This window comes from Pyxicephalus adspersus, chromosome Z (genome assembly GCF_032062135.1).
Source record: "Pyxicephalus adspersus chromosome Z, UCB_Pads_2.0, whole genome shotgun sequence".
Taxonomy (NCBI): Eukaryota; Metazoa; Chordata; class Amphibia; order Anura; family Pyxicephalidae; genus Pyxicephalus; species Pyxicephalus adspersus.
The window spans coordinates 21,193,018-21,206,963 of record NC_092871.1 but is presented as its reverse complement, the minus strand read 5'-3'; the positions used below and the strand labels follow the sequence as shown (position 1 = coordinate 21,206,963).

The following is a 13,946-nucleotide window of genomic DNA, read 5'->3' as shown; positions in this document are numbered from 1 at the left end:
AAAGCGAAGAGGGTTTCTGTAGGGGTATATCATACACAAAGGATATGCATATCCAGGGAACATGTACGTGTGACCTCGGCCTTATCAGCAACCTAGAAGTGAATGCAGAGTTAAGCGCCAATCTGTGTCCTGTCTTTGTTTTTTTCTGTCTGCTCCCAGGACTGAGGTCTGAAAACGCCCAGCAGAAAAAAAAACACTATTCAGATTGATATGAATTTCCTGCAGAATTCCATTAAACCTGGCTGATGACAGACAAAAACTTTTCTCCCACCCCATTCAGGTTATTACCTCTCTGTGGCCACTTATTGCATGTACTGATGTCCACATGTGGAGCATTTTGCTTTTAAAGGCAACATTGGAAATTAGTTTAAAGAGAATTGTGAATTACACCCTTGTGTCAACATAAGCCACAGAGCTGGTGGTGAGCAGTCTTGGGTTTGCAGGTGAGGTAGAAGATGTTCTAACCAGGCTTTTGGAAATGGAATATTCGAGTGTGGGAGCTGAACGTGTCACTTCAAAGAACAACTGATGAATTGAATGTGAGTTACAGAGCAAACTAATGAGAAATCAGGGAAGAGATTGTAAATATTGAACATCTGTATTTATACTGAAAGCCTTCCCTAAAGGGGACCTGTCGCCATGTACAAGACATATGGTGAGACACACTACTTGAGGGTCTTCTAGACATAAATGTATATTTGCCTTATTTATAGTCAGATGATGGAACAATAGTCTGTAAGCCCTCCCTCACAACCCCTACCCAAACCTACTCTAAGAAAAGAATAAAGTAGTTAGCTGATCACTATTGATTTTCCTAAGACAAGGTGGAAGTTATCGAGTGCCCTTTAAATTCTGCTGGGAAGGTGCCATGGTTAGTTTTATGTGCAGTCATTGCTTTGCACTCCCAGCACATGATTAGGTAAGGATTCTACAGGCTATTGTTAGGTATAGGGTTTAAAGTGTCTGGAAACCATAACAGTTACCTTATTTTATCTGGTCCCTTTTGGTCTGTTTAGCATACCATTGGGAACATTTTCTTATATCTATTCAATAAGTGCAAGGAATATCTTTTAATTCTGCTAGACTTCAGACTAATGGTAAAAACTGTGCAGTGCCTGGGAGAGGTGATAGGCGGTAACTTGACATTTGCAAACAGTTGTGCAGGCTTTTGCTTGCAGTTGGAAGTGCTGCTTTTTTAAAATATAGAAGGGTTTCATTTTGAACTGTTAACAACTTTTAGACGCATCTGAAAAAACAAGCGTGCTACAAATTACATCTGGAAAACCGGTGTGGCAATGCTGTTGCAAGCAAACGCCTGAAAAACTGAATAATTCATTCTACAGATAACCATTTTTAGGGGCAGCTAAATGCAATTAACCACAAAAGTTCAGCATGAAAAAAACATTAGCTTCATTTTACTCTTATCATGATCAGGTTAGCTCAGACCGTTACCCCTTCTTCCCCCTTTTACCACAAACCTTCCGCTCCCACCTGTTTACCAACCCATCCCCACCTCTAAAAACACTCCCACACATACTTGGACTTAAATTGGCTGGCAAGCAGCAGTTTATTAAATAAATACCCCTTTTCCAAAAATAAATAACAATAACTTTTATACTTCTTATAAACCAGGCAAACATTAACATAACATAAATAACAGTTTACCCATTTACCATTAAAAAAACTATATCTCCTACCGTGTAAACCCCCCGACCTCCCTGTTTTAAACTCAAACAACCAGGCAACAGGTCTCTGAAAGTAAAGTCCACAAAACGACAGGATTTCCATTCCGCAAACATCACCACACTGGACCCTAGCCACCTGGCACCGCCTCAGGGGGACCCCACCAACAAGGATCCCCCATATCAAGATTTTCCACTTGTTACTGAACCGGAGCCCGGCCTTCCAAGACCCCAACTGCCCCAACCAATACAACCCCTTTTTCCTGCTAAAGGAATGGGTGGGTGGAAACTTTTTCTTCCCAAAATCCTACTTCCAATTCTAATTCCAATCCATCCCTATTTACCCTTTCCTTTGCTACACTCTCCTATAGCTTCTAACCAATCACCTTCTCTTCCCCTCCCTAACCATTTCCAATTCTCCTTTACCCTTAATGTGGGCACCATGGTAGCTCAGAGGTTAGCACTCTTGTCTTTGCAGCGCTAGGTCCCAGGTTTGAATCTCAGCTAGGACACTATCATGGAGTTTGCAGGTTCTCCCTATGTTTGCGTGGGTTTCCTCTGAGTACTCAGGTTTCTTCCCACATTTCAAAACATGGCCCCCAAATTGACCTTAGACTGCATTAAAAACATATAACTATGGTAGGGACATCAGATTATGAGCCCCTATGAGGGCAGCTAGTGACATGACTATGGACTTTAAAGTCCATAGTAAAGCGCTACGTATTATGTCAGCGCTATATAAATACTATAATAATAATAACCCTTAGCCTCCCTGGGCCAGGCCCCTCTGCCTATTGTTTTTATTGCTGTGGGCCTCCATATATCTTTGTTCTCAGGACTGCAGATTCCCTTCCCTCTTTGTAAGTAGAAGACAAGAAGAGGTTTATACGGTCCTTCTCTTTATAGATACTGTACAGTGAGTAACAGTAAAATGAGTGAATGTTGTTACTTTAGGGAGGAACTTTAAAATGCCAGGTGAAAATTAAAACTAAAAAAAATACCTAAAAAAGGGAAACTAGCTCAGACACCACATTTACTGACTGGTAAGCTGCAGTTTAATATGCTTTATTTCCCCTAGGTTTAAATACATAAGGTGAGTGCTAAGTTCAGGAGTTTTAGGGGGGATAATTGCTACAATTATTAATTATGCAACATATATACAGGTTAAGATATTCAGCACAATATTAGCATCAAGTCAAATAAAATCTGAAGGTTTTTTGATCATTTTTGACTGCAAAAATCATTAAATGTTGATCTAGAATAGCTGTTTTTTATTGATTGAGCACAGATGGGAGCCATGGATGACTGAAGTCTACACCTATGGGTGTAGTTTTGGGTCAGGTAAATTGTAAGTTTTAGGTTAAATGTTAAAGTAGAATTAAACTCGGTTGGTAGTGAGCTTCTGCCATAATCAGCAAGTATGCACAGCATACAGCATACTTGCTAACTTTGCCACATACTTACCCATGTGCAGCTGTTCTGCAGTGATGAGGTCCAGGATCTGTCATTGATGCATCCTTGGAAGGCACCCTCTTTGCCACTGGCTTCAAAGAAGTCTTCTCCAGCCATAGGATGGCCACACATGCACAAGAGTTATATTGTCTCCAGTGGCTGGCTCTTTGTGCAGCACCATAGCTCCATACAATAGAGGAGTCAGGGATTTATTTTTTTTTTTTTTTGCCAGTTAGTTATACCTCCTGATGTCTTTTTGTTTTTTGAGGTTAGGTCTGCTTTAAGTGTTTGAGGGAAATAAAGTCCCATTATACAGTAAAGACTAGGTTAAGTATTAGGAGTTGAGAGTTAAGAGATGGTGCATTTTGGAACTCCCTGGAAGAAAAGGTTTTGGAGTTTTCAATTGTTCCTGCCTTATGCAATTCCGAGAACTACTGTGCAAGTGACAAGGTCTATTGTATTGGGAGAAAGATGAAAATGGAGCTTACACTGAGGTTGGCAAATGAACCAATCAAGCAAAATAAAGAATCCAAACATAGTAGTTAGCAACAAAGTCACTCTAATAATATCAGATTTGTACCAACATATTAGTAGTGTTTCACAACTTGGGTTCAATGCAACCCTGGAGTACCTCCAAAGGTTGTCAGGGGTTGTGATCACCAATGATCTTTTTGATAATCTGTTAACTGTGAAATGCTTCCCAGCGTTCAGCATTCTTCCTATTGACCAACACACCAATATACTTGTGAGCTGTGAATACACTAATTATAATTTATAGAAGGGGTTCCTTAAGACTTGAAAGTTATAACAAGGGTTCCCCATGTAAAAATGGTCAAGAAACACTGCATTAGCAGATGATACAGTTGGCACCCTGAATGTCAGCTCAGGCCCTTCCTTGAGGAAGTGCAACAATTCCCAGCCCTTTTATGTCACACATAGTATTTTGTCACATAAGGACAATTTAATTCTGCCCATTGGAACAGCTCTATGTCCTTTTTGGCATTCCCTGTCCCCCATCCTTTGGCCTTCAGTTCTTCGGATGGCTTCCTCTTACCCGACTATGGCTCACAGTCACCTGCAAGGAGATAAATAGAATGCAGAAAGCTAATAAAAACTGCCCTACACTAGACCTCATAGAAGTATGCAAAAGCTGAGAACTCCTATGCTTCCAATATTAGAATGGTCATAAATCCTTTTATCCCCAGTGGGGACATGAAGATATTATTTCCATACAGAACATATGGATTTCCTTCTTTGTTCTATATATACCATTCAAGGCAGTCACAGAAAAAAAGCATTACATATAAATATTTTTATCCATGTGGGACACATAAGTATGTATTCCCCTATTCTTGATTGTCTTTCCAAGCAAGTTTTAAACTAAGCAGTTAAAGGGCTGACATCACTAGCATCTCCCATTCATCCATGCATCAGCCTGTGCCCTGGTGCCAATGAAAGAGAACTTGTAAGGCGTGCGCAGGGCAGAACAGTGAAGTCATCCCGCATGTTGTACTGTATGACTTCACAGTTTGGCTGGCCCGTGTTCCCAGATAGGATAATAGCTAACACTTGTGGCAGAGCCGCAATAATGAATCAGGCCAGCTGCTTGTCAGGAGACATTTGGGACCTGACATTCAGCTGCTGTTTGTTGATGAGGGACAGCGGATGTGAGACTGTTGCCTGGCACGCAGAAGGTAACATTAACTCAAGTGATGTGACGCCAGGACCCGGGGGGCATGACAAACATATAATTTGGCACTAAGCAGTAAATGAGATCTCCTGGGATTGATTCTTAAGACATCAAAAGGTCCCTTTATTCCTGAAAGTCCACAATCCTGAGCTTAACCAGGACAGGTTGTTATGTCTGTAAACATCTGTCTATCATAATCTTACGCCCGCTGCTCAGTCCTAAACACATTATATAAGTCAATGGACATTTTAATTTTAGCAGTAAATCATCAACTTTCCAATTATTTTGTTAACTAGAAATGAAAAGGAAATATGCTTAATGTAAATAATCATTACATTTGGGATTTTAAGTTTTAGAAATTTCATTGCTACATATAGATTAGCATTTGTACATAGGAGCATGCCGTGCCATGTTTCTACATTACATGTGCAGTCTCTGTAGTGCTTTACAGTGGTTGTGCTTTACTGCTGCTTTTCACAGTGCAAATCTATGAGTCAGACTGTTAATGCAATGCACTCCCTGTGTGGCAAACCTTTCAGGAACATGTCCCTGACAGGTCACAATATACATAAACAGCATAAAAGCTGTATATCACTCCAAGAAAGTTACTTGGTCTAGGCTGCAGTTATGTCATCAGTCTGCTGCAGGCATGTCCAAGCATTACCTATTCCAGGGATCAGTCTGCAACATTTTAACTTTATAGCAAGTCACAGGATGTAAGGCGGCAAAACTGGGCAGATAATTTTTGAATATAGCCAATAATTGTGCATGCCTTATATGTAGCCGCTATATGTAGCATATGCAGCAACCCCATAGGGAATGAATGGGAGCTGCCGCCAGCAGTCACATGTGCAAATGCTCGTTTGAACCAGTGCTGTTGTGCAAAGTGCCAGCCACATAAAGTCACACAAAAACGGGCAGTATATGGGCAGGTGGGAACCTGCTCTAAGGATTTGGATACAACATTCTAGGACAGATACACAAGTGCAGATCCACTGCTACGTTTTGCAATGAAATGACTGATCCAATGGATTTTTCCATCAGACATTGATCAAGTTGGAAGCTGCAAAACTTCACATGTGTGTATAACAATCTGTATGATTTGTCACTTTGGATTTGTGAAGGGAACTGGCAAACGTAATATGTAGTCTACTAGTCAACATGTGGAAACTTAATGATATGTTACTGTTCACAACACAGAATTCCATGGCCATATAGAAAAACATAGTGAATTCCCTTTACAAGACATCCATGTCCCTCAGGTGCAATACAAACACAAAGTTATTTTACATCACATGATCATGATGTTTAGATCGATCAACTCTGCTTATTACTTTACAGCTCATTCAGGAGCAGAAAATTGCTTGGTCGGTCAAAAGCTCATTTTACCTTAGACTGACATCAGATCAGATGACTTTATTGAATTGTAAATCAATCTGAAAAAAAAATTGCTTATGTGTATAGTGTAACTTATATACACGTCAGATGACTCGCTCTAGAGGAACAGTTGTGCTTGTCTCGGGTGCAAATCTAACAACCTATCTGGAATGACCGATGCACTTCTATGGAGGAAAGTATAGCGGGGTGACTGTCTATTAAACAGAATGGTGCTTTGTGTATAGTGCTCGTCTATTCATCTGTCACTGCAAACTACAATGAAAGATCATTTCCAGCGACAATCATCTGACGTCCAGGCTGCGTACACACATGCAATTTTCATCACAGGAAATCATTTTTCCAGTAACAAAAATGTGACAGATACACACAGCTCTGTTCTGTTCTATGGATAGGCGAGGGGAGATAACGAGTGAGTGGCATCCCACTGTCCTGTCCTCTCTTGACTTGTATAGCTGTCGTTCTCCATCAGTTGTTCATAGATCTGTCAGAATGGATCTATGAAAAACATTGGGTGACCACTAAACACATATCAGATTCATCTAACATCAGCCTTAGCCTGAAACGTAGATGCTTATCTTGAATAATGTCTGAAAAACAATGGAAGTGACCTTCTGATATAAAAGAATGAAAGCATTGTCATGGGAGAACTGTGATCTCTGTGAGAAATATTATCTAACAGTGATCAATATAGTTACACATTATTTGGTATAAATGTATGCAAAATGAATTATACAATCATATGCAAAAGTAAGTACACCACATGGTGGAGTTTTCCAGCATATTTAAACAGGCATACATTAGATTGTCATTCAAACAGTGTCTATTGGTAAAAGTGTTATACTTGAGCTTATATATAATATATATTCATCTAAATATAGGAAAAATGTAGTATATCCCATATATGTACCATCACTTCAAATCTAATAAATTACAATCAGGTGTTCCAAATAAAACAACACCTTAGGAAGCTTGCTGATGGAACCTCCCTTGTTTAAACATCAGATATCTAGGGTCCAGTGTTCTCTTTGATATTGATGTGTGTGGTGTCATCATACCAAGATCAAAAGAGTTCTTTAAGGCCTTAGAGAGAAGGTTGTAGATTCCTATAAATTCAGTAAGAGATTTAGAAAAGATCACCAAAATGATTTAGGTGATTCATTTCACTTTAAAGAAAATAATGTGTAGAAAAGAAAAAAAAAGAATCAAATTAAATAAGTGATGTAGATTTTGAATGTCTGTAGATGTGTCCAGGACAGGTAGGCTCAGCAAATTCAGGTCAGGAGCCGACTGTCTGATTTAAAATCACCAATGATACCAAAAGTATATTGCTGGATCTGCAAGTAACTCTCACAACGGTTGATGTTAAAAGTACAAATGTCTACAATTAGATAGAGATTGCAACACCTAAAGTTGCAAGAGGTGTTGCAGTTCTATTCTGACCAAAAAGAACATTAATACAAGACTATAGTTTTCCACAGATCATATGGACAAAGACCAGGCCTCCAGGAGCAATGGGTCTAATTTATTAAAACTCTCCAAAACTGGAGAATATACACTTTCATCAGCGAACCTGGGTGATCCAGCAAACCTGGAATGGATCTGGTCCAGGAGTGAAAACATTTGCTATAAAAATAGCAAATCACTTTAAATTAATCTATTCCAGCTTTGCTAGACCATCCTGGTTAAGACCAAACTTATTATATAGCTTGTGCTTATTATACTTTCCCTGTTGAGTCACCTAGGGGGCAAAGCTTAGCCAGTGAGTGGTTCTGTTTTCATCCAGGTATGTGGATTCTTCCATTAATACATCACCTTGTAGCTCATTCCACTCACTGTTCTTTATATACTTTAGGGTTTACTGTGACACTGATGAAAGATTTAAGGACAGGCCAAGTTTTAGGTCACATGAAAGAACAGTACTGCTTTCAGTAATGTAATGAAAAGGTTTTCCAGGCTAATTAACATTTTGGTAGACTCTTCTGTATAACAACATACAGAGGTCCCCACCTTACACAACTTCCCCTTCCATCCAGACTGATAAATTAACATATCAGCATTGGAGGAAGCGTGTGCTGAGAGAAATACACATGCTGAACTCCTTCTCATAATACTAGTTGTCGTAGCCTCAAATAATTTTTCAGCCACTGACCTGGTATGAGTATGCAGCAAGTAAAGTCACAGTAAATTTGAAGCTCCTGACCAGCAATATTGTTCATAATAAATTATAAATTCATAAATTACCGTAAATAATTTTTTATATAAAGGTAGTCTGTATTTCTTTATCAACAAGTTTCCAAACTAAACTTCTGGTTTAGATTAGTTAAAAATGTTTTATGTGCACTAAACTAAAAGATGTTTAATGCCCTATTAGTAGAGAACAGCCACAGCCTGAGTAAGAAAGTCTATTCCCTGCCTGCAAAGACCCTTGCTCAATGTGAAAGCAGTACAGGTAGTCCCCGAGTTAAGGACATCTGACATATGGATGACTCCTAGATACGAACGGAAGATTCCCTGCTTGCTCATGCGGAGGATGGAGGTTTGATGGGGAAGAGGAGGCTGTTTGCATGACTTGCAGAAGAAATCTTTTGCTAAACACAGCGGAGGTTGTGGGTGATCTTAAGAGCTTAGAAGATCTGTAACATCTTGTAACTCTTTAATGACCAAGACAAACTCTGCAGTTGTTTCTTTTTGCATATCAAAGCACAGCTTGTTCCAGAAGTTAATGAATGTCCAGGCTCCATAATGTTTTTTTTCTGCTTTGTTTGTGATTAACTCACATTGATAAATTTTTACAGTAACTGACACCACGCTGCCTCATACTATGTTAAAACAAATATCTGTCCTAATTGTATTTATTAAAATAATGTACCCGTTCGGACTTACATACAAATTCAACTTAAGAACAAACCTACAGTCCCTATCTCATATGTATCCCAGGGAATACCTGTAGACCTTCTACCGAGGTCTAACAGGTCCCTGCCCAAGTCAAAGCTGGAGCTACTACTCACTATAAAAAAAATGTGATTTGCTGATTGCAGAGTTATTTCTGACTCATTAGGACAGGAGTGTCAGACCTCTGCACATTGACCACTGCTTTCACACAGGGAGCAAGAGTCCTTAATACAGCATTACAATTATCTGAGTTTTCCTAATAAAACTGGTGGGTTCTTTATTTCAGAAAAAAATAGGCTAAGCCCTTTCTTCAGGAAAACAAACTTACCTGCCTATTTGCAATCTTCTTTATTACAACACATGCACAGCTGTATACTGTGACTGTACACACAGTGTATGATCCTGGCAAAGCTGGCTGCTGGAAATGCGTGAGGTCCTAATTTGCATGTGCAGGAATTATATCACTCTGGCCTGGAAAATGAAAATGGCTGAAGATCCCAAATTTGCAAAAGGTGCAGATGAAGATGCCACTGCTGGAGCAGAAAAAAGTGAGATTACCTAAATTATTACAAACCAGGTATGTTTGTTTTATTGCAGAATAGACGTAGCCTGTCCCTTCTGCATTAAAGACCTTTCTTGATTTTTCCTTTCCTGCTTCCTAGTTTTAATTTTGTACTTGTTTTGTTTTTTAAGCTGTGGCAACTTTCTAGAGAAAAAAAACTGTAAGATTTTGTGTACCTGTTGTTCTGTTCAACCTATCTATGATCTTTTTATAAGATTTAATATTGAGCTAGCTACATTAAATTAAAAGACATGGATATGACATTTCAGTTTTCTTCTGCATTGCTGTCTGTAGGTATAACTTTGTGCTACACTTCAGATATTCCAATACAAAGTAAAACTCCACTGAAACTCTTCTTTTGTTGGTGAAGTGAAACAGGGGCCCTGATTTATTAAAGTTCTCTAAGGCTGGAGAGAATACACTTTGATCAGTGAAGCTGGAATGGATCTGGTTCCGGATTCAAAACATTTGCTAGTAAATAGCAAATGATTTTAGGAAATCCATTCCAGGTTTTTTAGATCACTCAGCTTCACTGAAGAACGCGTATTCTCTCCAGCCTTGGAGAGCTTTAGTAAATCAGGGCCAGGGAGTCATTCCCTGCTGGATCTTTTCTGCTGCTTCTGATTTTAGTAGAAATACCTCCTCTACCCTAGTCTTGAAAAATCAGGTTTTCCATTTGAGCTAAATGTTCTGGTTTCACTATCCAGTATCCATTTTTGCTGTATTCAAAAGTAAATTCCAGTAGGGACGGGGAACACATTTTGCTGGATACTGTTTACACAGTTCTCATAAAGCAACCTCGTTGATCACTGTTATTTAGGATATACATCAGAAACTTGTTTTATTTCCCCTTATAGTCCTTTTGGGTGGATATTATATATGAAAGTGTTCACCACAGACTATCATGCAAATAGCAGAAAACAGTTCTGAGGATCTGACTTTATGAGGTGGCTATGAAGACTCCGGAGAGACTGTTTGCTTTATTGGCTTACTGGAAATGCGTGAATAGAAAAATAATACTTTCTCTGACAGGGTTATAAATATACGAAAATGTTATGTCTCCCACTCTGAGCCTCAACTAAAAACCTCTAGGAGTTTTTTTTAGATATTTATTTACCATTTCAATGGGCTCCTCAACAATACAATTCCATAAAGGAGAACAGGGTAAATTATACAATTGTACGGTAATAGCGTGACGGCAATGGGCACCAAATATGCTGCAGCTGTGAGGTCCTTGTAGCCTAACTGGGCCTTAGATGTTACATCACCCCTACTTCATTCCTACAGTTAAGGAACTTGGACTTTTACACATGGATCTTTTACTATAAATAGTCAATCTGTGATTGAAGATTTTCCATAACTTCACTGGTACATGAGAGGTTACAAGTAAGGGTCCTCAACAACAGCCATAGAAAGGCCAGGACCTGCACACATTGCGATTATTTCTATAACAAGTGGCAGTAAATGAAGTATAGAATGGTTTGCAAAGAGTCAGGAATGTGGCCTATATGTGACTCTTAAGGCTGGAAATGAAGTCCCTTGCTCTAGAGCAGCCTTCATCAACCTTTTATTCATGGGGGAACCCTTAAATTAACTTTTAGATTTTAGGGAACCCCTAATATAAATTACTATTAGCTTGGTTGTCATTGAAATGTATTCCTCTTACAATACTGGCCTGTTTAATGCATGTCACCTGTACAGTTAGCCAAAAAGATCATTGGTGTCAGTGGTAACTGACGAGAGTCACAAATTGCTCATGGCTCACGAAACTCCTAGTAACTTCTGGAGGAACCCTGGTTGAGAAACCAGAGTTCATAGACATAACTGGAGGAGGCAGAACCTATCAACTCTATTAAATGGAACAGAGGGACACCTTTCAGAACAAAGGCAAAGAAAAGCTGCATCCCTATCACACCAACAGGGACCATGTAGAATTCATATACAAAACAAAACTGATTAAACATACCTTCAATTTTTTTGAGATTAGAAAGAGTATCTTTTTAGCACAAGGTATATAGACAAAGGATCTACTCTTTTCTTTACCCCTAGTAATATGGTCCATGATAAATAATACACACAACCGATTTTCTCAGCACTAGTTTTCTTTATAATGCCTTTTCAAAATAGTATACACAATAATTTAAAAAAGTGTTGTATAAGACATCAAATAGTTATACATACTGTATTTATAGCGGCCTATACATTTGGAATCTGTACAGAAGGAGCAAAAATTACTGTAAATTAATCTACCATTGGGATGTCATTATCCCGATTGATGGCTAAATACACATTGCCCAATTTGGACTGTCTTGACACCCAAAAGGTGATGGTATATGATATTTTACATACAATTACTATCCAAATTAGAACACTGATATATATATATATATATATATATATATATATATATATATATATAAGATGAATACAATAAAATGATAAGTGGCAATAAAAACTTATATATATAAGTTTTGAGACCTTATGCCAATTAGTTCTGCTGCTGGTCAGTTTTCTTGTTCAGAGAAAATGTTGCCAGCGATGTATTGTTCATCACGTTATTATTTTTGGTTTTACCAAGTACCTAATGCTGATATTTTCAAAACGTTTTGTTTTTTTACATTTTTATGGTAATATTTATGCAATTATAAGCAGTACCATCACTACTCACTAAATGTTTTCAGGATTTTTCATGTATATACCTATATTTGCATGAATACATTTTGCTTTGTAAGACAGTGGGTAGGGGAGAAATGAAAAGTGAAGTGTATGTCACCCATACCAACCAATCAAATATAATATTTCCATTGTCAGGTAAGTGAAGAACTTCAATTGGTTGTTGTAGCTTTTGTCTTACTGCACTTTGGCAATGTGATGTTTTATAATGTGATCGATAAGCTTTGTTACTTTTGTAGTATATTATTACCATTGACTTATTGTATACCTATAGCTGTATGCCATTGCTCCTGTAAGCTTTGCTTATGGTAATTGGGTGACTATTTTTGTATTTATACCTTAGGAAGCAGGTGTAGGATGTATTTTTAACAATTGTCTTGGTATGCAGTCATCGTAGAGCTCAGTCCTGTTACCTTAGTTATTCCCTGTATCCTGACTGTATATAAATATTTGGAGCAGGGAGTGAACGGGGTTAAAGTGAGCCCTACTAATGGCTGACGGTATACCCTTGTAAACATTGTTGTTGGATCACTGCCCAGTGACTGTTTTTAATTAGTTGATCCACATTTCATATTGTAGCCAGCATGCTGTGTAACCGTTCTTGCTTAATGTCACTCCCCTCATCCGTCCTCTCTCTCACTCTCTCCCTTTTTTTTTTAATTTCTGACTTTCTTTGCTGTAGTACAGTGAGAGTATCACTCAGTCCAGCTCTGTGCTCTCCTGTGTGAGGGGATTCCAACAACACCAGACCCCATAGGAGTAGCAAACGAATTTCCCCCCAATTCTCCCCCTTTTTCCTTCCCTTCTTCTACGTGAGAAGCAGGAGGAGTTTAAAAAACAAGCAATCCTTAAAACTTACGTAGCATCAAAGAAGAAAACTAAACCCACTCCCTGAGGCCCCCAAGAGCTAGCAATCCATCGGGGCCTCTGGGAGTGAGCACTCAAAATGGATAGAAGACTGATTTTCCTTTCTGTGTCTCTTTGTTGCTTGGGGTGGATGCCAGCCTCTGGACAGGTGGAGAGGGTCAGAGTCATGTTCACACCCATGATCTGCCGTGTTCACTGCGTGGGGGACCGCTGCACGAACCAGTGTGAAAAAGGGAACATGACCACTGTCTACAGTGACGAGGTCGCCAGGAACAATGGGGAGCATGGATTCCGAGCCTGTGAGTATGACTTCATTCTCTCATGTCACGGCATGGAAAATCTTGTACAGAAAACATGCATGGAAATCATCTTTGTCATTCATGGCAATCTGTAGTAGCTTAGCACTTCCTTGCATGTGTTTTACAAGGCATCCCAGCTGTGACTGTATTGTGCATTTGATATTGCTAAGCAAAGTCTGTACAATAAAATAGCAAAATGTTCCGAAATATTATACAGAGTTCTGTCTAAATTGTACTGCCTATACGTTTGGAAGATAAAGGTACAATGAGTATTTCAGAAATCTAGTCTACAAACTACACATTTATTGAGCTGTGTATGAAAAGCCACTTTGCTTGTAACTTGTACTAGCCCACTTATTGGCAAATGGCCAGACTTTGCAACTAGAGCCAGGAGTTGGCAACCTTGGTAAGGTGGAGACCTGCTAAAACTA

General features: G+C 38.9%; 1 protein-coding gene across 3 annotated transcripts in view; it reads left to right on the top strand.

The window, feature by feature from the left end:
- The first annotated feature begins 13,016 nt into the window (after nt 1-13,016).
- Nucleotides 13,017-13,946, top strand: part of LTBP4 (latent transforming growth factor beta binding protein 4) — a 67,930-nt gene continuing 67,000 nt past the window's right edge. For 2 of the 3 annotated variants that reach the window (XM_072431585.1, XM_072431584.1), the window contains exon 1: nt 13,018-13,515. In XM_072431585.1, coding sequence (XP_072287686.1) covers nt 13,296-13,515 — 220 coding nt within the window. In that variant the 5' untranslated portion in view covers nt 13,018-13,295. Of the gene's footprint in view, nt 13,516-13,946 lie in introns of all 3 variants that reach the window. The other variant, XM_072431583.1, reaches the window with a different exon arrangement.